General features: G+C 44.8%; 1 protein-coding gene across 1 annotated transcript; it reads left to right on the forward strand.

Annotated features, from left to right (window-relative positions):
• Positions 1–636: 636 nt before the first annotated feature.
• Qdpr (quinoid dihydropteridine reductase) lies at positions 637–21,273 on the forward strand. Its single transcript, XM_045130484.1, has 7 exons — positions 637–735; positions 3,378–3,470; positions 8,360–8,456; positions 11,581–11,721; positions 15,788–15,896; positions 17,486–17,569; positions 20,811–21,273. Exons 1-7 carry the CDS (start codon positions 637–639, stop codon positions 20,914–20,916), a joined length of 729 nt encoding a protein of 242 aa, XP_044986419.1. The 3' UTR covers positions 20,917–21,273.
• Positions 21,274–21,727: the final 454 nt, after the last annotated feature.

The raw sequence follows: 21,727 nt of genomic DNA on the forward strand, positions 1-21,727 counted from the left end.
TTTTACTTTTATTTTTTGGATTTTTTGAGGTAGGGTCTCGCTCTAGCCCACACTGACCTGTAGTCTCAGGGTGGCCTCAAACTCATGGGGGGGTCTTCCTACCTCTGCCTTCCGAGTGCTGGGATTAAAGTTTTACTTCTTAATATGTCCCAAATACATATTTCGTCTCTGGCCTGCTAAAATGTGAGGCCAGGCAGTCACAATCGCGAAGAGACTCGGCGACTTTAAGAGCCAGAAGTACCACTGGGCAGACACCACTCAGCCACACGCGGGCTCTGCGACCCGCTGTTCCTTTCCACAACCCCGCCTCAGCACCAGTGAGGAAACTGAGGCCTGAGGTAACCGAGGAAGGGCTTCGTCACACAGCTTTGAGACCGATCAAGCACATGACTCTCATCTGGGGCAAAAAAAAATATATATATTTTAGGTGATTTGTTCGTCCGCAACGCGTGTTCACACCCGTGTTCGGGCGACGCGGCTCCCGCGGGGCTTCCCGGCGGGCGGGAGGCGTGGCCGGGCGCCGCCCCCGCTCGGGGCGTGGCGAGGGCGGTGGGCGCGGCCTCGAGGTGGCGGCTGTGGCAGGGCTGCGGGCGGCCGCGGTGCTCGCTGGGCGGCGGGCCGGGCTGCGGCGGCGGCATGGCGGCGGCGGCGGGCGAGGCGCGCCGGGTGCTGGTGTACGGCGGCAGGGGCGCGCTCGGCTCGCGCTGCGTGCAGGCCTTCCGGGCCCGAAACTGGGTAGGACGGGCCGGCGGGCCGCGGGCTGCGGGGCTGCGAGAGGGCCGGAGCCGGGGCCTGTGCCCCGGGAGCTGCAGGGCCCGCGTGTGCGGGGCCGCGCTGTGCCCGGGCCTCGGCCAGCGCCACCCCGGCTTCCCAGAGAACCCCGCGCCTGGAGACAGCTGGGGGTGGGCGAGCGGGGACTGGGCGCCAGGAAGCCCTAGGCTGGGGGCACTGCTAGCAGCCCACGCCGGCGATCATGGTAGCGTTGACCCCGAGGCCGCTTGTGAGGATTGTCGAGATCCCCGGTGTGGGCGCGGGTGGCTCACCCGACACGCTGTCTCTCAGCGTGGAGCCGACGGCTGAAGGCTCAGCTCCGGCGCTGCTTCGCAGCTTCTTTGCTTAATCAAGACCATTTCAGCCAGTTTGTATAGTCGTGTCCGCTTCCAGAGGACGGCGAAGGGGAGCAGGGCTCAGTGGCCAGGAATTCTTGACCCCAGCCGCTGCCCAGGGCTTAGCACCAGGGCCTTCTCCCCCGGCCTCTGGGCACCTTCCTAGATTTCAGTTAGCAGCAGCAGCCGCTGCCTCCTGCACTAAGCATGTCCTGGGGCCAGAGAGGTTTCAGGATTTTGTTTTGGCCCAAGTCATGTGCCAGAATATGCTGAGTCGTTTTTCTTGCATTTTCTTTTCCTTTTCTTTCTTTCTTTTTTTGAAATCAAAAGGATTCCAGCACACCACACCTTCCTGCCACCCACCTGCTTGGGAGCCTGGGGCCGTGCGGGATGTTTCCTTAGGTCTACGTTGGTGGAGTGTGGAGAAAGGCAGTATTGAAGGGGTTTTCCTACTCCAGCCAGGCCGCGTACCTCTACATATAAGAGCTCTTTCAAGACTCTTGACTTCATTGAACCCTCCTAATAACTTTTATGCTGTTAATAGTCTGGTTGCAGATGGGACATTTGTGCTCCTCCCCTGTTGCCTGCTTTACCATTGACTCCTGTAGTCTTTGTCTTTCCCTGCATCCTTCATGGCCCCTTAGGGAGAGCTGGGACAGAAACTTCTTTGTCTCACTTTTATTCCCCATGGCTTTTGGTGTACAGGTAATTAGTATTATTAGTGAGTCACATCTTGAGGTAGAGATACTGGCCGCTGAGACCTTCAGTCTGAAGGGTCTTGGAGCTTTCTGAGCAAGAACCCAGTGTCACCCGGGCCAGGAGAGTGAGTGTCCTCCATCTCATTTCGTCCTTATTAACCCTATTAATCATTAACCTGCTTTCTGTGGGTGAGGAAGGCTGAGAGTGGGAAAGCTATCTATAGCAGAGCCAGCATTCAGATCCAGGGGTCCTTCAAGCTGTGATCCTCCATGGTTGGATGCTGGTCAGCCACCTGCCTGTCTGTAGTCAAAGCTGAGAACGGTTTTGAATTTTGTGACATATGGAAATGACACGAAGTTTACTGGATGGCACAGCCATTCTCCTCCGTCTTCCTGATATCTGTCTTGTCCTCCCTCACTGGCAGATTGGAGTATCTGACCAAGATCTTACGGCCAGCACCCCTTCACTTTTATCACTATTGGCTTTTTCCAGGTCTGCTGACTCTAGGTGTCTAAAAGTGTAGGGTTTGGCTTTGAGAAGTGGAGGGGGAAGAGAGGTGTTTGGAGCAGGATGGGCAGGGAAGAGGTGCAGTACAGAGTAGACTGTCCATAGTCAGTGTCCCTGTGTGTGGTGTGGGAGGCACTCCTTTCTCTGGTGGATTTCACTTACATGTTGAGCCTCTTTAAACTGAAAATATTAAATGCCCCCAAATACATGGCTTGCATGATGTTCCAACTTGAAAGTCACATTTAAAAAGTACTGCATGTGCAAGATTATTAAAAACAGCATAAGCTGGACAAGGTGGCTCATGTCTTTAATCCAAGTACTCGGGAGGCAGAGGTGGTAAGTTCGAGGTCAGATTGAAAGTACATAGCAAATTCCAGGTCAGCCTGGGCTAGAGTGAGACTCTACCCTTAAAAACAAACAAACAAAAAATAAAACAAAAAATACTGGGTATAAAAGGGTATATGAGACCTGTGAATTTTGTATTTTGTGTTGGATCCCATCTCCAAGATACATGTATTAGTTAGCTGCTTGTTGCAGGGACAAAATACCTAGACAAAAATCAGTCTAAGGAAGGAATAAGCCCACAGTTTCAGGTTCTAGCCCATCATGGCAGGGAAGGCATGGAGGCAGGAGCTGGAAGCAGCTGGTCACATTCAGCCCACAATGAGGAAGCAGAGAGCAGTGAATGTCCATGGTCAGCCAGCTTTTTCCTTTTTGTATGTGGCAGGACCCTGGCCCATGAAATAGTGCTGCCCATAGTTAAGGTGGGTCCTCTCACCTTAGCAAACTTAATCAAAATGATTCTTCCAACAAATGTTTACTTAATCTAGATAATCCTTGCAGGTGATACTAGGTCCTGTCAAGTTGACAATCAGTATAAACTATCATGAGTCTTGTCTCAATATGCAAATATTTCAGAATGAAAACATGCAAGATCTGAAACCCCTGTCCCATGTATTTCAGATAAGGGGTGTTTAATCAGTTTAACTTTCTCCATGCCTCATTTGTGGGTATGGATCTTTAAAAAAATAATTATGACCCAAACTGTTTTCTTCTTCACTCCAGTGGGTCGCCAGCATCGACGTGGTAGAGAATGAAGAGGCCAGTGCCAGTGTCGTTGTTAAGATGACAGACTCATTCACTGAGCAGGCTGACCAGGTAATCCAAAAGAGTTCTTTGTTGTGGCAGAGAGCCCCAGGGAAAAGTTTCTCCACTGCTGGTGTGTTTTTTGTTTTTCAGCTACTGTTTGTTGTTGAGTTCCTTTGTGTTTCTGGGACAGACACTGACCAGAAGTAGCTTATGGAAGGAAAGGGCTTATTTCAGGTTTACAGAATTCAGGGGAAACCATGAATGGAGGATGAAACTACTAACTTCCAGAGATTGTAGCAGAGAGACACCACCAAACAGCCAGCAAACACGAACAGCCAGAGCTCAAACTGCTCTGAATATACTTTAGGACTGGACTTAAGCTCTGCCCCCAGTAACACACCCTCCAGCAGGCTGCTGGAGATTTAAGTTGTGAGCTTAATGAAAAGTACTTCAGGGCTGGAGAGATGACTTAGCAGTTAAGGCACTTGCCTGCAAGGCCAAAGGATCCAGGTTCAATTCCCCAGGACCCATGTAAGCCAGATATACAAGGGATGCACACATCTGGAGTTCATTTGCAGTGGCTGGAGGCCCTGTCATGCCCATTTATTCTCTCTCTCTACCTGCCTATTTCTCCCCCCTCCCTCAAATAAATAAATGAATAAATTTAAAGAAAATCAGGCTGTGGGGGACATACATTCTCATTCAAAATATCACATTTGCCTCATTATGAAAGGTGAAAAACAAAACAAAACCCCCCTCAAAATACAGAGATAAATTAATGTGCTTAGTGTCAGCATGCTTTGACTTGTTTCCTTTAGTAGACATACTGTATATTATTAGTTTTGCATGTAGAGGTAGTTTTGTGTTTTATACTTTATGGTTGGCTTTTTAAATATTTTTATTTGCAAGCAGAGAAGAGATAGAAGAGAGACAGAGAGAATAGACATACCAGGGCCTCTAGCTGCTGCAAATGAATTTCAGATGCATGTGTCTCTTGGTGCATCTGGCTTTATGTGGGCACTGGGGAATCAAATTTGGGTTGTTAGGCTTTGCAGGCAAGTGCCTGAACTGCTAAGCCATCTGTCCAGCCCAATGCTTAGCCTTTTTTAAACACTTACTCTTTAGTGTAACTACTTCAAGTCTCTTTGAAAAACCACTGCCAATGTGGGATTTTCCACTCTGCTGACTGGCCATGGTTTATGTAGTCTCTGCTTATTGTGTGCTTCAGTTTTTATGTGTGTGAGTTTTAATTTTTATTTCATTTTCTACTATTTAACAAGAATAGCATGGTGAATATCTTTGTCTACATATCTGATTGTTTGCGAATCTAAACAGTACTTACCCAGTTCAAAGCATGAACACTTAACAGAACAGGTTATTTTCAGCTATAAAATTATGGACTTACAGGAAGCCTAACAAAACTTTAGAAATAGATAGATAAAAACTGAGAAATACTCCACCTTCCACTCAAGATGGTGCTACTCTTTCAAATGTGCACTGTTACTGATTGGATAGCAGTCTTGGCATTAGTATCTTAGATGATCAGAACAGTTCTGTCCTTCTGGAGGACTGGTGAAGGAATCACATGCAAGTGCTCCCACTCTCATTCCCAGTGAAATCCACTTCTACCACTGCTTGGTGGGGCCGGCAGGTGGGCCAATTTATAGCTGGGATGACTGGGTTTTAGCCACCAAGTGGCAGGCCAGTGTAAAATAAGGTAGTTAATAGCAGAGTTGGGGCCTGGGTCTCATAGGACAATTTGGTCTGTAAGTGTGTCTACTTTTCATTTGTTTGTGTTCTCTCTGGTAGTCTTAACACTGGTTGATGTTTTGTGCAGCCTGGCTATTGTGAATAATAGATGTGGACATCAAAATATATAGATGTTCATGGCCTTTATATAAAGGATAGTAGTATTTGCATATAACCTGCATATCCTCCCGTTTACTTTAAATTGTCCTATATTATTTATAATGCCTGATGTATCTGTGTCATGTTAGTAGTCCTTATATTGGATTGTTTGAGGAATATTGACAACTATTTACAGCACAGATACAATTTTTTCCCTGAATATATTTTAAAACATTTTTTTTTTAAATGAGAGAGAGTACACATGCACATTAGAAGAGAGAGAGAGAGAGAGAGAAAAGAGAGAATTAGTGCCCCAGGGCATTAACCACTGCAGTAGAACTCCAGATGCTTATGCCATCTAGTGAGCATGTGCAACCTTGTGTTTGCCTCACCTTTGTGCATCTGGCTTAGGTGGGATCTGGAGAGTAGAACATGGTTCCTTAGGCTTCACAAGCAAGTGCCTTAACTGCTAAGCCATCTATCCAGCCCTCCCTGAATATTTTTTATTCAAGGTCTGATAAATCCTTGGATGTATAGCTTGCAGATGTGGATGGCTTACCTTGGTTTTGTTTTGACTTTCTTAATATGATACTAATGTTTGCTCTGCTGGGGTGATGTAAATAGGTTTTAATGAACTTGGTAGAGAAAGTTAACACAATGTGTTGCTCTCATAACCTCTCAGCATTTTCTAATGTTATTTACCTTGTAGAGTTGGGAAAGCTGAAGCACAGGAAGACCCTGGCCATTGTCCAAGGTCAAACAGGTAGGAGATGGCATTGTTAGGGTTTGAGTCCGGGCAGTGGCTTTTGATGGCTGTGCTTTTATCAACTGACCTAAGCTGCTTTGATGCTAAATAATATCGTGTGGACAAAGCAATACAAGCTAAAACTCAAGAGGAGTACAGTGCCTAGGTTTGGAGGGTCCTTCCAGGTGTGGATCCCTGCTTTCAGCACCTCCCCAGGTCTTATTAGTTGCCTGTTCTGTGTTCATGTGGGTTTTGAATGTGGGTGTTGTCCTTACCCGAGACTTGGCTGTAGAATGCATCAGCAAGGCAAAGGTGGAGAAATTCTTAGTCATTATGAGCTTAGTCCCATCTTCTTCCATTCTCCACCCCACTGGAAATTTCTGGACGAATAGCATGATGTTCAGTTCTTAATTCTGAAGCTGCACAAGAGGAAATTCCATTCCCAGTCATGTGACATTTGCTCCTGGACAACAATTCTTCTAGGGGAAAGGGAGGGGGCACAAGTGAGAAAGGAACTGAATCTGCAGAAGATTGGTGGAAGTTTAGGAAGCTAAACTCAGGAGGTGGACTTTAAAACTGTCTTAGTATTCTATGTGTAAAGCACTGATGTTAGACAGCAAATCAAGCAGGTGCATAGTTGCTCCATGCTGCTTTGAAGAGTATTGATTAAATGCGAATTCTGTGCATGTGCAGGTAATGTGGGGGGTTGGTTCAACCTCTGGCGTATAAGAACATGGCTTTAGAAAAGAGGGCTAGCCGGATATGGTGGCACACACCTTTAATCCCAGCACTCGGGAGGCAGCAGTAGGAGGATCACTGTGAGCTGAAGGTCAGCCTAGGATTGTAGAGTTCCTGGTCAGCCTGGCCTAGAGTGGGACCTACCTTGGAAAACAAAACAAAACAAACAAGAAAAATGGGAGGAGGCTGCCAGGATCATTCAAGGTCATAAGAGGAAAGTCAAAAAATGATATCCAGAGTAGGAAATTCTGGAATTGGCTTAAAAGAAGAGCTTTAGTTGTGGTGTGCAGGGAGAGAAAAGACTGGTTTTCATGGCAAAGCATTCTCTGAAAAAGCCACTTATTTGAGCCCTCAGAGATTACTAAGAAGAGGTAATGGACAGATGGATGGGATGCTAGAGAGAGTTTTCAGAAGATGGGGCTTACTGAGCACCTGGGAAATATCACTCAGCCAGTCCAGGAAATAAGGAGTCACAGTCACTGACCAGCAAGGCCTGTCTGGCACTGTTCTTTTAATAAATGACGACAAGCACATGAATATATTGTCAGTGCTGTAAAGTTTCAAACAGATATAGAGAGTGCATTGACATGAACCTGTGTACTCAGGACTTACAATGATTTTACCACTCACTGTCTTTTTTTTCTTGCTCAAGTTTTCTTGTTAAAGGTTTTTTTTGCCTTAAAAAAAAAAAAAAAAACTAGCTGGTGTCATGGTGCACGCCTTTAATCCAGCAATTGGGAGACAGAGGTAGGAGGTTTGCTGTGAGTTTGAGGCCATTCTGAGACTCCATAGTGAATTTCAGTTCCGCCTGGGCTAGAACGAGACCCTGCCTCAAAAAAATTATTTATTTATTTGAGAGAGGGAGAGGGATGGAGAGGGAAAGAGTGAGTGAGCACACCAGGGCCTCTAGCCACTGCAAATGAATTCCAGATGCATGTGCCATCTTGTATATCTGGCTTACATGAGTACTGGGGCATCAAACATAGGTCCATAGGCTTTGCAGGCAGGCACGGTAACCACTAAGCCATCTCACCAGCCCTTGTTAAAGGTATTTAAAAAATGTTTTTGAGAGAGATCAAGTGAGTATGGGCATGACAGGGCCTACTGCTGCAAACAAATTTCAGGCACATGCACCACTTTGTGTATGTGGCTTTACATGAGTACTAGGGAATTGAACCCAGGCCATCAGGCTTTGCAAACAAATACCTTTAACTGCTCTGTCGTATTCAGAGGGATTTTTGTTGTTGTTCTGGGTACAGAGCAGAGTTCATCCTTTGATTCTGATTCTGTGATTTGTGAAGAAAATCTGGAAAGGAACTTGTCAGAACCTCACCTGCTTACCATGAAGCTCCTTTTCCTCTTTTTCTTTATGACCTGCTTTGTTTCAGGAGGTGCTCATATCCGTGCCATTTAGAATCTTTATTGGAGGCTCTAGATTGTTTTATGAAAATCGCATTGAAACATTGTTGATATTCATGATCCAAAATGCTCAGGTCATCTTCTGTTACTTCTGTGTCAGTCAGCAGGTGCTGAAAAGCTTTTAAGAAGACAAGACAGTGAAGTATCTGTAAGGATGCCAGCCTCATTACCCTACAGTTTATGTACCTCTTTGTCTCTTATGCTGAAGGTCACTGCTGAGGTTGGGAAGCTCTTGGGTGATGAGAAGGTGGATGCCATTCTCTGTGTGGCTGGAGGATGGGCCGGAGGCAATGCCAAATCCAAGTGTAAGTCCTTTTACAGTTAATCATTCACTCCCTTTTGCTCTTTGTCCTGCTGACCTGGACCAGGTATAGACTAGTACCAGGCCAGCTATTTCTCTGTTTACTAGTATCTTCACAATAGGTCTGTGTCTTCTTTTTTTTTTTTTTTTGGTGCTAATATAACTGTATACTCAAGACTCTTATTTATAGAGATTTATGACTTAGCACTTCTGGAGACTAGGAAGTCCAAAGTTGAGATTTTTTCTTTTGCTTATTTCTGTTTTTCAAGGTAGGGTCTTGCTGTAGCCCAGGCTGACCTGAATTCACTATGTAGTCTCAGGGTGGCCTCAAACTCATGGCGATCCTTCTACCTCTGCATCACCAGTGCTGGGATTAAAGGTGTATTCCACCATGCTTGGCAAAGTTGAGGATTTGGTATCTGGTGAGGATTTTCTTGCATCATTCCATGGTGGAAGGTTATAGCATTTACCTTCTCATTACTGGGACAAAACACTGGACGAGAAGCAGCTGATGTCAGAAAAGGGTTTATTTATTTATTTACAGTTTCTTGGGAAGTTTTATCATGGAGGGAAAGCATGGCAGGAGCAGAGAGCAGGGCATCATACCATGTTACATGAGCTGAAAGGAAGCAGCAGGAGTGAGCTGAGCTGGGCATCACATCTCCACAACAACAGAAAGGAAGTAGTCTAAGTACAGGCTTGGACCTGGACTATATGACCCCAGAGTCAGCCCCCAGTGACACACCTAGCAAGTTTCCACTTCCCAAAGGCCCAACAACTTGCCCTAATTGCCATCAGCTTGGCACCAAGTATTCAAAACAGATGAATACATGGGGTACATTCCCCACCCCCATATCCAGCACAAGGCTATTGGTGAATCTAAAGTAGTTTGCGTGTAGTATGTGCCACATTTTGAATTTGTCTATTTTCCCTGCCCTGCCTTTCCTTCCCCTCCCCTCCCCTTCCTTTCTTTCCCCTTCCCTCCCTTCCCCTGTCCTTTTAAAGTAGAGTCACTCTAGCCCAGGCTAACCTGGAATTCACTGTTACTCCAGGATGGCCTTAGACTCACAGTGATCCTTCTACCTCATTGTCTAGTTTTTCTTTAAAGTATCATTTGACTTACCTATTCTCTGTGCCTTTTATTTCCTGTGAACTGGAAGTTAGATCTAGAGACACAGAAAGAGATAGATAGATAGATAGATAGATAGATAGATAGATAGATAGATAGACAGACAGAGAAAGAAAGAAAGAAAGAAAGAAAGAAAGAAAGAAAGAAAGAGAGAGAAAGAGAGAAAATGGGCGTGCCAGGGCCTCTAGCCATTGCATGAATTCCAGACGCATGAGCCCCCTTGTGCATCTGGCTTATGTGGGTCCTGGAAAATCAAAAAGGGATCCTTGGGCTTTGCAGGCAAATGCTTTAACTGATAAGCCATCTCTGCAGCCCCAGGTTGAACATTTTTGAGGTAAAATTCTCCTTAAAGACATTGTATACTCCATCTGACATCATGTGCTTCATACGTCATCACATTGGATATCACATTGGTACCCTAGCTTGTCATATTGCTGTGCCTATGAGAATGGCAAATTGGTGCTTGGTTAAGGAGGAAGCTTCCATTGTAAAGTTTCAGTTTCATTTGCAGTGAGGAAGTGAGCTGTGGGACAGTACTATAATTCTATGAGTGACTGTCTTATTCCCCTAATACCTCCCACTTAATGATTTCAGCATTTCTGTCTTTCTTTTTTCTTTTTTTCTTTTCGGTTTTTCGAGGTAGGGTCTCCCTCTAGCTCAGGCTGACCTGGAATTCATCTGTAGTCTCAGGGTGGCCTCAAACTCACAGTGATCCTCCTACCTCTGCCTCCCGAGTGCTGGGATTAAAGGTGTGCACCACCATGCCCGGCAATTTCAGCATTTCTGGGTAAACCCTGCCTGAAGCAGTTAGCATACATTTACCAGCCAAAGACATTTGAAGAAGAATTTAAATTCTTTGAGTACATTAAATAATGATTGCTATTCTGTAGGGTGCTCAGGTTGGCAAAATAGCCTCATAATCTCAAAGTCTTTTGTATAACCTTTTGTATTTTGGGAGCAAAAAGTGATAAATGTGGACCCATCTATTTTCTCCCTCCATGGTCCTTTTAGAAGGGAAATGAGGTGCCTGGCTTCTACCTGCTGACCTCTTTCCACAGCAGAAGAACATTCTTTCTGGATTTGGTGTGTCCTGTAAGGTGTTAGATTTGCAGTGTGGCATGTTACCCCTTGCTCCTCCTGTGTCTGGCAAGGCTGGAGGGCTAACACAAGTGAGAAATGGTTGTTATTTGAGCTTTTGAAAAAGTGTTTTTTAAAGCTGGCATTAAGTTTTCAGCCATGAAAATATAATTTTAAAGCTCTTTTTCTAGCCACTGGGTAACTGTCTTGTGTATTTTTTTTTTTTTTTTGAGAAAGAGAGATAGAAAGAGGCAGAGAGAAAGAGAGAGAGAGAGAGAGAGAGAGAGAGAGAGAGAAAGAGAGAGAGGGAGAGAGGCAGAGACAGAGAGACAGACAGTGGGCATGCCAGAGCCTTTCAGCCACTATGAATAAATGCCAGGTGTGTGCCCCTTTATGGGTAGGCCCTGCATTGCACTCCTGTGCCACTGTTGCGTCTGGCTATATGTGGGATCTGGAGGATTCAAATAGGAGTTCTTAGGTTTTGCAGGCAAACACCTTAACCACTAAGCCATCTCTCCAGCCCAGCCGTCTTGTGTATTTTTATCATGAGGAGATGCTAACATAAACATGCAAGTTCTTATAATTCTGATGTCCTCCCTAAAGTAAAGCACACTTTGGATTAGAGCCAGTCTGGTGAACCTGTTGACCCCAGATTTATCTGCTACAGTTTATTGGCTAAAATTAAAGCAGTGAGTAGTTGAGGAGCCTGAGACTAGGAAGACCGCATGGCATGGTTTGAGCCTGTGCTCTGACCACAAAGCCCTATGCTGTTTGTGTAGACCTTGCTGCAGACAGGGCCCCACATCGGCAGGAGCTGCAGTGTGGGGGCTGTGCAAATTGAGCTTGTTTTTTGGGTTCTTCTCAGGGAATGGTGAGCCCATGGTTTGATTTTTCTTTGCTTCTTCTCACTCCACCGCTCCAGCTCTCTTTAAAAACTGTGACCTGATGTGGAAGCAGAGCATGTGGACATCGACCATCTCCAGCCATCTGGCCACCAAACACCTGAAGGAAGGCGGCCTCTTGACCCTGGCTGGTGCCAAGGCTGCCTTGGATGGGACTCCTGGTAAGCCTTCATGTCTCCATTGACATGGTGGGAGTGCTGTCCTTGCTGAGGTAGTGGACATGCTCCTTGATGAGGAGTAAAGTCCTTCATGCTCTCGGCACTTGACCATTGGTGGATTTCATTTTCTTTTTCTTTTCTTTTTTTTTTGCCAGGATCTTTTCCATGTCATGGTGCTTTAGGTGTACTGTAACCTTGCACCCCTGTTTGGTTTCTCATTTGTGACTCATGTGGGAATGAATGATGTTGCAGATATGCAGGAGTTAACACACACATATATTATCATTGCATTGTAATCGTGTCTAAGGAAGAAGCTTGGTGGCTGCTAATAGTGAGGGCTTTGGATGAGGGAAGCCAGAGGTGGATTCTTGACCCCGACTGCTCTCACTAAATCACTGCAGTAGTTTCTTTAATTGTAAAACAGTGACAGCATGACTTGAAGAGTAGCCACAGAGCTGTAGAGCTGTAGCCATCATAGTGCCTGCCACATGGTAGGTCTTACTATATTCACATCAGATGAAGTCAGTATTAGTGTATTCACTCTTTGCTTCAGATAGTCCCATTTAGTCCTGGTCAATGTTAACCTGTTTCAGTTTGTCCTTTAGGAAAACAAATCTAGAGTTAAATTCAGATTTACATAATAAATAAGTTGTGAACATACTTTGAACCAGAAACCTGATCATTTTAAATTGTGCTGTTCCCATTTCATCCTGAAGATGGTTTTCTTTTTCCTTGTATTTGTTTTGAGGCTGATATGCCTTGGGTGGCTTAAACAACAGGCACATTCTCTCCCCAAATATTAGACGTGAGATGTCAAAGGCCAGGCTGCTGGTGGTACTGGTTCCTCTGCCCTTGGCTTGTATGTGGTAGTATTGGTTCCTCTGAAGGCCCCTCCCCTTGGCTTTTGCCATTATCCTTAGGTTGTTATCCCTTCATGTGTGCTTGGGTCCAAATTTTCTGTTCTTTTTTTGTAATTTTTATTTATTAGTTATCTGCAACCAGGGAGACAGAGAGGGGAGAGACAATATTAGACTGAGAATGAGCATACCAGGACTTCTTGCTACTGAAAGTGAACTCTAGATGCATGTTCCACTTGGGCATCTGGCTTTACATGGGTACTAGAGAATCAAACCCAGGCTTTGAGGCTTTGCAAACAAGTGCCTTTGAACCACTGAGCCATCTCTCCAGTCTAACTTTCTCTTATAAGGACCCTAGTTACACTAGATTATAGCCTCATCAAATGACCTCATTTTAACCTAGTTACCTGTTTAACACCTTATCTCCAAACTTAGTCACATTCTGAAGTAGTAGGGATTAGGACCTCAACATATGAATTCTGAGGGGGTTTACACTTTAGCTCATACAACCCCTTAGGGACAAGGCTAAAGGGGTTTACATGTGGGATGGGTGCCCATCTTTATGACCTAAGTTAAACTTACGTCCTAAGAGCTATTTTGAATGAGTGGTGGAGACCTGGGACTTTCTCAGTTTTAATGTAACTCATTGATACCTGTGAAGCTCTCGTTAATTAGCAATTTCTTAATGCTTATTAAAGTTCTCAGAGCATATGCTCTTAAAAGCCTGTTGTTTCAGCAATTACAACTGTGTACATGTTAGAGGTCTGTCTAATTGAATCTGTTTTTTTTTTTTTTTTTTTTTTTTTTGTTAAGGTAACCTAGGACAGAAGCACTACATCTACATGATGAATAGAGAAATGAGTAATAGTGTAACATTTAAGAAACAAAAACTTAGAAGCCGGGTGTGGTGGCGCACGCCTTTAATCCTAGCACCTGGGAGGCAGAGGTAGGAGGATTGCCGTGAGTTCGAGGCCACCCTGAGACTACATAGTGAATTCCAGGTCAGCCTGAGCTAGAGTGAGACCCTACCTCAAAAAAAAAAAAAAAAAAAGGAAACAAAAACTTAGGACTGAAAGACTGATTTTTGAAAAAAAACAACAAAGCAGGCTTCTTTTTTTCTTTGGTCCCTGACTTAAGGTTCAACTTAATGATTTTTCTACCCTACAATAGTGAGGAAGCGTATAACCATTCTGTGCTGTGGTTGAAAATCACTTGTTTAAGAAATTATGAACTCTGAACTTTACAATATGAACAAATCTTAGTTCTGTTCCTCTCAGGTTATCCTCTCATGTCCTTTCTTCCCCACCCCCATTCCACTGAGGGCCTCCCCAGTGGAGTTACTGATACTCACCATGGGGTTATTAATCACTTTTTGGAGGCCACATTGATCATAATATAATTTGGGAGGAAGTGTTTATCTCAGTTGTATGCACTTTCTTCTGCTTTTTGTATCTTATAAGGTGTCATCCTGTATAGTTACACATCAGGGTTGTGGACTTCTTTTTCTTCCCTTCCTTAGCCTCCCTGCTTTGTGCTGTTAGAATGGAATATGTACACCCCCTGGGACCTTGCTGAGTTTGCTGTCATTTTAAACCACGGTTCACTTCTTCTACTCGGATTAGACAGAGAAGCTGAGGATGGTGAAATACCCTTCTAAAGAATTTTCTGAGACCTTGATCCTTCTTTTGTAATTTGAGGTTGCTGTGGAAGCTGGTCAGTGATTGGCTCCAGGGTTGGGCTGTGACCCTCATCAGCCTGGACTCTGGATACTTCCTCAGAGATCAATTGTGCTTGCAGACCTGACAACAGTGTTTTTGCTTTAGTCAGCAAGTCCTCACTGAACTGTGGGAGGAGAGGAAGACATAAAGGAGCTGTGTACATGTGTCAGAATGTGTTTGAATGGTACACCACTTATACCTGAGTAATTTGTTTTATGCATACTACTGCTTTGTAGGTATTCAGCCTACCAGTGCAAGCCTCCCTGGGTCAAGCCCTGCATATGCTCCATGTTATTTTCTTACAGAGGGATCTGTAAAATAGGTACAGTGGTTGCCCTTTGATTATAAATGAAAAATACACAGTTCAGTCATTCTAAATGACTTGTTTGAGTCCACCTGGCTCAGAAGGGTGAGTTAGTGGGCAGTTAGCAGAGAGATCTGAATGATACATTGGTGGTTGGCTCAGTCATAGTGTTGAAGAACCTGCTGTAGCAGGATAGTATGAGGGTAATAAAGAAGCAATGACAGGGCTGGAGAGATGGCTTAGCAGTTAAGCGCTTGCCTGTGAAGCCTAAGGACCCCGGTTCAAGGCTTGGTTCCCCAGGTCCCACGTTAGCCAGATGCACAAGGGGTGCACGTGTCTGGAGTTTGTTTGCAGAGGCTGGAAGCCCTGGCACACCCATTCTCTCTCTCTTCCTCTATCTGTCTTTCTCTCTGTGTCTGTCGCTCTCAAATAAAAATAAAAAAAAAAAATAAAAAATAAAGAAGCAATGACAATGCCAGAGCTGCAACATGACTGTAAAGTTGTGTCAGAGCATGCATAGGCTGCTGCTCAGTGTCTTTGCTATGGAAGGAAATGCTCCCAGTGTTCATGCCTGCTCCACAGTGAGACTAGTACATGACGGTATGAGTGGTAATGAGTGGGCAGAGAAGGGGGGGAAATATCCTTGGTTCCCAGGAAAGGACCTTAGCAAAGTCCCTTGTACACAGAGCTTCCCCCCCCCCCAAAAAAAAAAACCAAATGTGTCTCTTTTGTGGTTCCTCTGGCCCTTTCCTGGATGCTCAGTCTTCGGTCCCCTGCCCAGTCTTGTGGATGGATTAAGGTTTGAATTACCACCTCCATTTACATGTGGATAAACAGGCCAGAGAATCTGTGTTTTTTTTTGTTGGTAAACCAGGAGTGAGAGCTCCATTATGTAAGCTCTAAGCCTAGGGCCCTGTGTACTGTTCCCTTGCCGTCTGAGGCAAAGGACCTCTCAGTGACACACTGGGGGGCTTTGGAAACCTGCATTCTTGCCCTGCCCACCTGCCCCTGCCCCTTATTCTATGCTTACTCTCATTTCCAGAGAGAGTAGTAGGGGTACCTGCCTATAGCAGGGGTCAAGATACCGCTGTGGATCCTGTTTTCAGGGAACAGAGGTTGAAAAGAAGATTGCATGTGCTTGCTGTCAGCCTGGCTGTTTGGGTAACCAACCTATTTTTCGCTGTTTTCAGGGATGATTGGCTATGGCATGGCCAAGGGTGCGGTCCATCAGCTCTGCCAGAGCCTTGCAGGAAAGAACAGTGGCATGCCACCTGGAGCAGCTGCCATCGCTGTGCTCCCGTAAGTACTTGGGGTTTCCAGTATGCCCCACCCCCATCCCATCCACTGCTGAGAGTTGATGTCTGAGAATCTCTTTTCCCCTGGGGCCTTGAGAGTGCATAACCTTGGGTTCTAAACTTCACCAAAGGCTCCTAAGATGGCTCTTTTACTCTGTTTTTGCTGCTACAATATACCTGAGGCTTACAAAGCAGAGAAACTTACTGATCACAGTTCTGCAAGCTAGGAAGTATAAGTTCAAGGTGCTAGCAGAATCAGCGCCTTGTGTGAACCTGTAGTCTTTGCACATAGTGCCATCTCTGGTATCACATGGTGGAATGGCGTTGTGGCCACCTTAGGCCCCTTCGTTAAGCACCCCAATCCCACTCATGAATAGTGCCCTTGTGGCTTACTCATTTCCCACCACTTCCTATCACATTACAGGTTAAATTTCACATAGGGATCTAGGCAGGGAGGCCCTTTTAGTCCCTATCCACAGTTTCAGGGTTTGGGTTATCTGTTGGGCTGTCTAGAATGAGTGCCTGGAGTCTTCCTTAATTCTTTTAATTTTTAATTTAATTTAATTTATTTATTTGAGAGAGAGAAAGAGACAGACAGAAGCAGATAGAGCATTGTTGCACCAGAGCCTTTAGCCACTACATATGAACTCCAAATGCATGTGCCACCTTGTGCATCTGGTTTATATGGGTCCTGGGTACTCAAACCTGGGTCCTTTGGTTTTGAAAGCAAGTATTATACCGCTAAGCCATTTCTCCAGCCCATTCCCTAATTCTTTGAAAAGTACTATTATGGTTCTGTATTTCATGTTTTTATAACATCAGAGTGAATGTGAGTGTGTGTGTGGTCAGGGGCTGAACATGGTGATAAGGTTGGGAAGGTGTTGGGAAGAACATGGGGACCTGGGGACATTTCTGATTGACCAGGAAGAAGCTGCCTTGGATGTGGTGTGTTCTTTCATGCTGGAAGAATTGTGGTGCCAACTGGGCACCTCTAACCTCTGGTCCTATGAAGGGCCTGGGGCTGCTTAGAGCTGACACTGGTTGCCCAACTCCTTTACAGCTGTGAGGTTCTGTGGCTGAGCCACTGCACAGCTATTTTTGAATGAAGTCTGATGCCTTCATGTTTTACATGTTTTCTGTATTCCCTTGTTAAAAATACTCAGGCTTCTTGGAAAGTAGTGATCACTTAAAAGTGTGATCTTAACAAGCCTAATATTTCAAGGAGTAACCTTCCACGTAAGCTCCTGGAAATGAGTCTGCCCCATTTTAGGGAGCACAGGAAGACTTAATGAAGCACTTTACTTCGGTAAAGTCTGCAATTTAACATAATGGTAAATGTGACGCTAACATTTTGTCCTTATCTGCCCCAAGTGTGAGTCACAAAGGACCTTATTGAATTTCACTGTGATTTGATTTTTGTTAATGAGGACAGCTTCCTGTCTCTGATTATCCTGCTCGATCTCTCCATGTGAATGTCACATTCTTTGCCGTAGGCTCCTGGTGGTAATGCTGCATTGTCTGTTTTCCTGGTCAGAGAGGACCAAACACCTGTTATTATACAGCTCAGATGACTGGCTTATCTCTGTATTTCAGGGTTACTCTGGATACCCAGATGAACAGGAAATCAATGCCTGAGGCTGACTTCAGTTCCTGGACACCTTTGGAGTTTCTGGTTGAGTGAGTATCACCATGGAGGCAGTGGGTGACTGAGCAGTTTTCAGCTCCTACTTTCTGCCTTGTAAGCACTAAAGAACAAGCCATGCTGTCTTGGACTATCAGTGACCCCAGCATGAGCTTGTGACATCTGGTGACAGTCTGAGTCTTGTGGCCACTGGATTTGGAGAGGAGTAATTGTGTAGAGGGGTGGATAGTGTCATCATGAGTCCTGTTGCTATCCTTCCCTTCTCCCACTTCAATCAGAGGGAGCTCACATTAACTGTCCCAGGCCTTTGTTTGCCTGCCTGTGTAATGGGGCCCATGATGATGGTTCAAAGAAAGCAATGGGCAATGTGTTCTCAGTCCTTGGCACAGTATCTGACAAGTGCTCAGTAAACCTCACTCTTGACCTCATTGGCGAGTAAGGGGGAGCAATTCCATGGCAGGAAGACTTAGAGGAGGAAGGCTTAGATCCTGTGACTCAGTTGGTGCTGAGCCATGACCTGAGGAGGGTGGCTTTTTTTCCCAGTGTCCTAGTCCCCTGTTTGTGGGTCTGGTGACACCAGAAAGCACACTGGAGGAATTGATCTTCTCTTCTCTTCTCTTCTCTTCTCTTCTCTTCTCTTCTCTTCTCTTCTCTTCTCTTCTCTTCTCTTCTCTTCTCTTCTCTTCTCTTCTCTTCTCTTCTCTTCTCTTCTCTTCTCTTCTCTTCTCTCTCCTCCCCTCCCCTCCCCTCCCCTCCCCTCCCCTCCCCTCCCCTCCCCTCCCCTCCCCTCCCCTCCCCTCCCCTCCCCTCCCCTCCCCTCCCCTCCCCTCCCCTCCCCTCCCCTCCCCTCCCCTCCCCTCCCCTCCCCTCCCCTCCCCTCCCCTCCTCTCCCTTCCCCCCTCCCCTCCCCTCCTCTCTTTTCCTTCCTTCCTTCCCTCCTTCCCTCCTTCCTTCCTTCCTTCCTTCCTTCCTTCCTTCCTTCCTTCCTTCCTTCCTTTTTTATTTTTTGAGTTTCCTTCATCTCAGTTCCCTAAATTCCTTTATTTAATAAGTCTGGGTTCGGTGTGCACAAACTCTGGACAGGTACTGTCTAGTCACTCGGCCCAGGCAGGCCCATGCCACAGTCTCTGCCTGCATGGAGTAAATAGGCTGTGAAGAGGGAGGAGGTGTTCTTCCTGGTGTCTATGCTGGGTGATTCTGGCCTGATGTTAGAACTCATTTAAATTAAATTGAAAAATTTTGGACTTGTATTTGTGTTGGAAATAAGTACTACATACATGTTACATGCTGAAACCATTCTAAGCACTGCTTTATTTTATGCTCAGAGCAGTTCTCATTTAGGACTTGGTCCCATTGTGGAGGCTGCACAGCAAGGCCAGGCTCAGGCTGAGACAGTATAGCTGCAGGCCTGTGGTCTTGTTAGCCATAGGCTAAGCTGCAATGCATGACTTAAAAGTTTGCAGAATATTTAGGTTGTGCTTGCATTTAAGTATTTTTCTTCATTATTTTAGTTATTAGAGAAAGAGGCAGATAGAATGGGTACCCCAGGAGCTCCAGCCACTACAAATGAACTCTAGATGCATGTACCACCTTGTACATCTGGCTTACATGGGTACTAGGGAATTGGACATGGGTTCTTAGGCTTCATAGGCCAAGTAACTTAACCACTAAGCTCTCTCTCCAGTCCATTAAGTTTCTTTTTAAAGGCCCAAATTCTCACCGACACTTTGATAATCTAAGAACCTAGTTTCTATATGGGATGTCTAAGCTTTGCTGCCTGAATTCATGTCCAACAACATATGCCAGGGCAAAAGTGGGTTGGGGATGATTCTAGGCATCCTTTGTACTAGAAATCACCTTCACCCACTTACAGCATTTGAAAACATGCTGGACAAGTTGGCATGAAATTTACTTGAAGTGTCTGTGAACACAATACGTTCTTGACCATCCGTAGTTGTTGGCATGGCCTTCTCTCTCTTCCACTCCAAAGTGGTGATAGTAAAGAAGACAGACATGCATGATGAATTCAGAAACCCTTTCCCCTTTGAACATGTCTGCTCTGTCTCAGAGCACCCCCCCTCAGTTCAGCTCTACCCTGCCCCCAGAGGTGGGGCCAGGACACATTACAGTATTTCAGGAGTCTTACCTGGCAGTGCTGTGTGTTATAAGTCCATGTACTTTTGTGGCTTGTTCTGTGCCCAGAGAGGGGTGGATGTGGCTAATAGTTGGTGGTCCAGTGTAGCCTTCAAGGTTGCACATTGGGACATAGAAGCCCCAGGTAGAGGTCTGAGGTGATGGTGGATGATGCCAGATGTAAATGTTTACATTTTAAATATTAACATCTGCTTACTGCCATTTGTGTATTTTCTGTATCCCCTTTTCAGTTTTAATTTCCCTAGAGAGGTTCAGCCCCTGTTACTCTCCATATAGAACTAGGTGTTAGTTGTTATGAGCCCCATCATTGCACTAGCATTTTATTTTTAATTACCTGCTTTTAAACAATTCTCACCATGGTGCTCTATAAATATTTGCTTAAAACAGGTGAATTTCCTCTCCTTCAAATTTCTGAGGAAAAATACACTACTGCTGGATGTCTGTGTGTTCTGTACTTATTGTGAATCCAACCAACTACAGATCCCAAATAACTGGAATAGTTGCTTTTGTGGCTTTGAGAGAATGGGCATACCAGGGCCTTCAACCATTGCAAATAAATTCCAGATTCATGTGCCACTTTGCATCTGGCTTATGTGGGTCCTGGGGAATTGAACCTGGGTCCTTAGGTTTTCCAGGCAAGTGCCTTAACTGCTAAGCCATCTCTGTAGCCCAGCTAGTACAGTTTAAAGAAAGAATAAAATGATATATTTACAGCAGTTAGAATGGGTGCTGAGAGATACACATTTAGTTGATAGGACCATGTGAAACACCTTTCATGTGCTTGGTTCTAAAATTCTCAGTTTTCAACTACTGACCATAAGAGCCTTATACTCAGTGTTCATCTGAGATGTTCCCATGTGACAAAATCATAGTATTGTGTTAAAGCATTTTGACCATGAAGAAAAAATATAAAATTGAAAAGTAAGATTATATTAATTCTTAACTCTCAGAAATGATCATAAGGCATTGAGCTCTTTGAGGGCCAGGGTATATGTCCTTGATATCTAGTGGCTTTCTCATAATTGCATCTGTATACCATTCCTGACCTATCAAGGCCAGTGGTGTGTATATTTACCCAGACTTTTGTTTTGAAAATATAAAGCATGTATTTTTTTGTTCTAGAACCTTCCATGACTGGATCACAGGGAAAAACCGACCGAGCTCAGGAAGTCTAATCCAGGTGGTAACTACAGAAGGAAAGACAGAGCTCACCCCAGCATATTTTTAAGGTTCATCTCAGTGTCTGTGTGGTAGAGACTTGCCCAAGACACTGCCCTGTCGCAGTGTGGTCGCATAAGAGCCTGTGTTTTCTGTCTTCCTATTTATGGTATGAGATAACAAATCCTGTTTGTCTCTCACCTAATATTCATTATTGTTTTGAATGTCATGTTTATGTCATAAATGTAATTTTTGTGGCCTCAGCTTGAACTGCCTTAAAATTTCTTTGTGATGTAAGCTAAAACCTGTGGACCCTGTCATGATTTTTTGTGCAGTTGCCAACTGTCCTCGCCCTGGGTTAAGGTGTGCAAGAGAACTTACTCATGAGTGTTTGGAATGTTTTTTCCTAATAAACATTCTTCCCGTGTCATGTTGTCTTCTTTAACCAAGTCCTGGTTTACACATGTAATCATAGTGATGCAGGATTTGGGGTTTAGTATATTCCCCCGGAATTTGTGCACCCTAAGTTTTGGTTTCTGGCCTTTTAATAAAGAATTAATAAAGACAGACTCAAGAAGGATAAATTATGAATTATTCAGCTTATTTAGAGGGAAATCACAAATTGTGGGGTTTATTTAAGGGAGACTGGGATCTAGGAAGGAAGGCTGGAACAGAGTCAAAAATAATGTGGGAAACATGCTGTCATGTCAAAAGCACTGCATAGTTTGTAAGAATCCTTTTAAGAAAAATCAAGGTTTTTAGAGGAAGACTGGAGTAGAGCTGTAAGCATGTGGAGGGGAATTCATAAAATTTAAGAGAAACAGGCTTTTAAAGAGATTAAAGCTGCAAATGCATGCAAGGTAGTTAAAACTCATTTAAGA

This window comes from Jaculus jaculus, chromosome 11 (genome assembly GCF_020740685.1).
Source record: "Jaculus jaculus isolate mJacJac1 chromosome 11, mJacJac1.mat.Y.cur, whole genome shotgun sequence".
Lineage (NCBI taxonomy): Eukaryota > Metazoa > Chordata > Mammalia > Rodentia > Dipodidae > Jaculus > Jaculus jaculus.

Coding starts and splice junctions, on each gene's coding strand:
- Qdpr (XM_045130484.1), top strand. CDS start 637: ATGGCGGCGGCGGCGGGCGAGGCGCGCCGGGTGCTGGTGTACGGCGGC. Junction 8,457..11,580: donor AGGCAATGCCAAATCCAAGT/GTAAGTCCTTTT, acceptor CCACCGCTCCAG/CTCTCTTTAAAAACTGTGAC. Junction 15,897..17,485: donor GCTGCCATCGCTGTGCTCCC/GTAAGTACTTGG, acceptor TCTGTATTTCAG/GGTTACTCTGGATACCCAGA.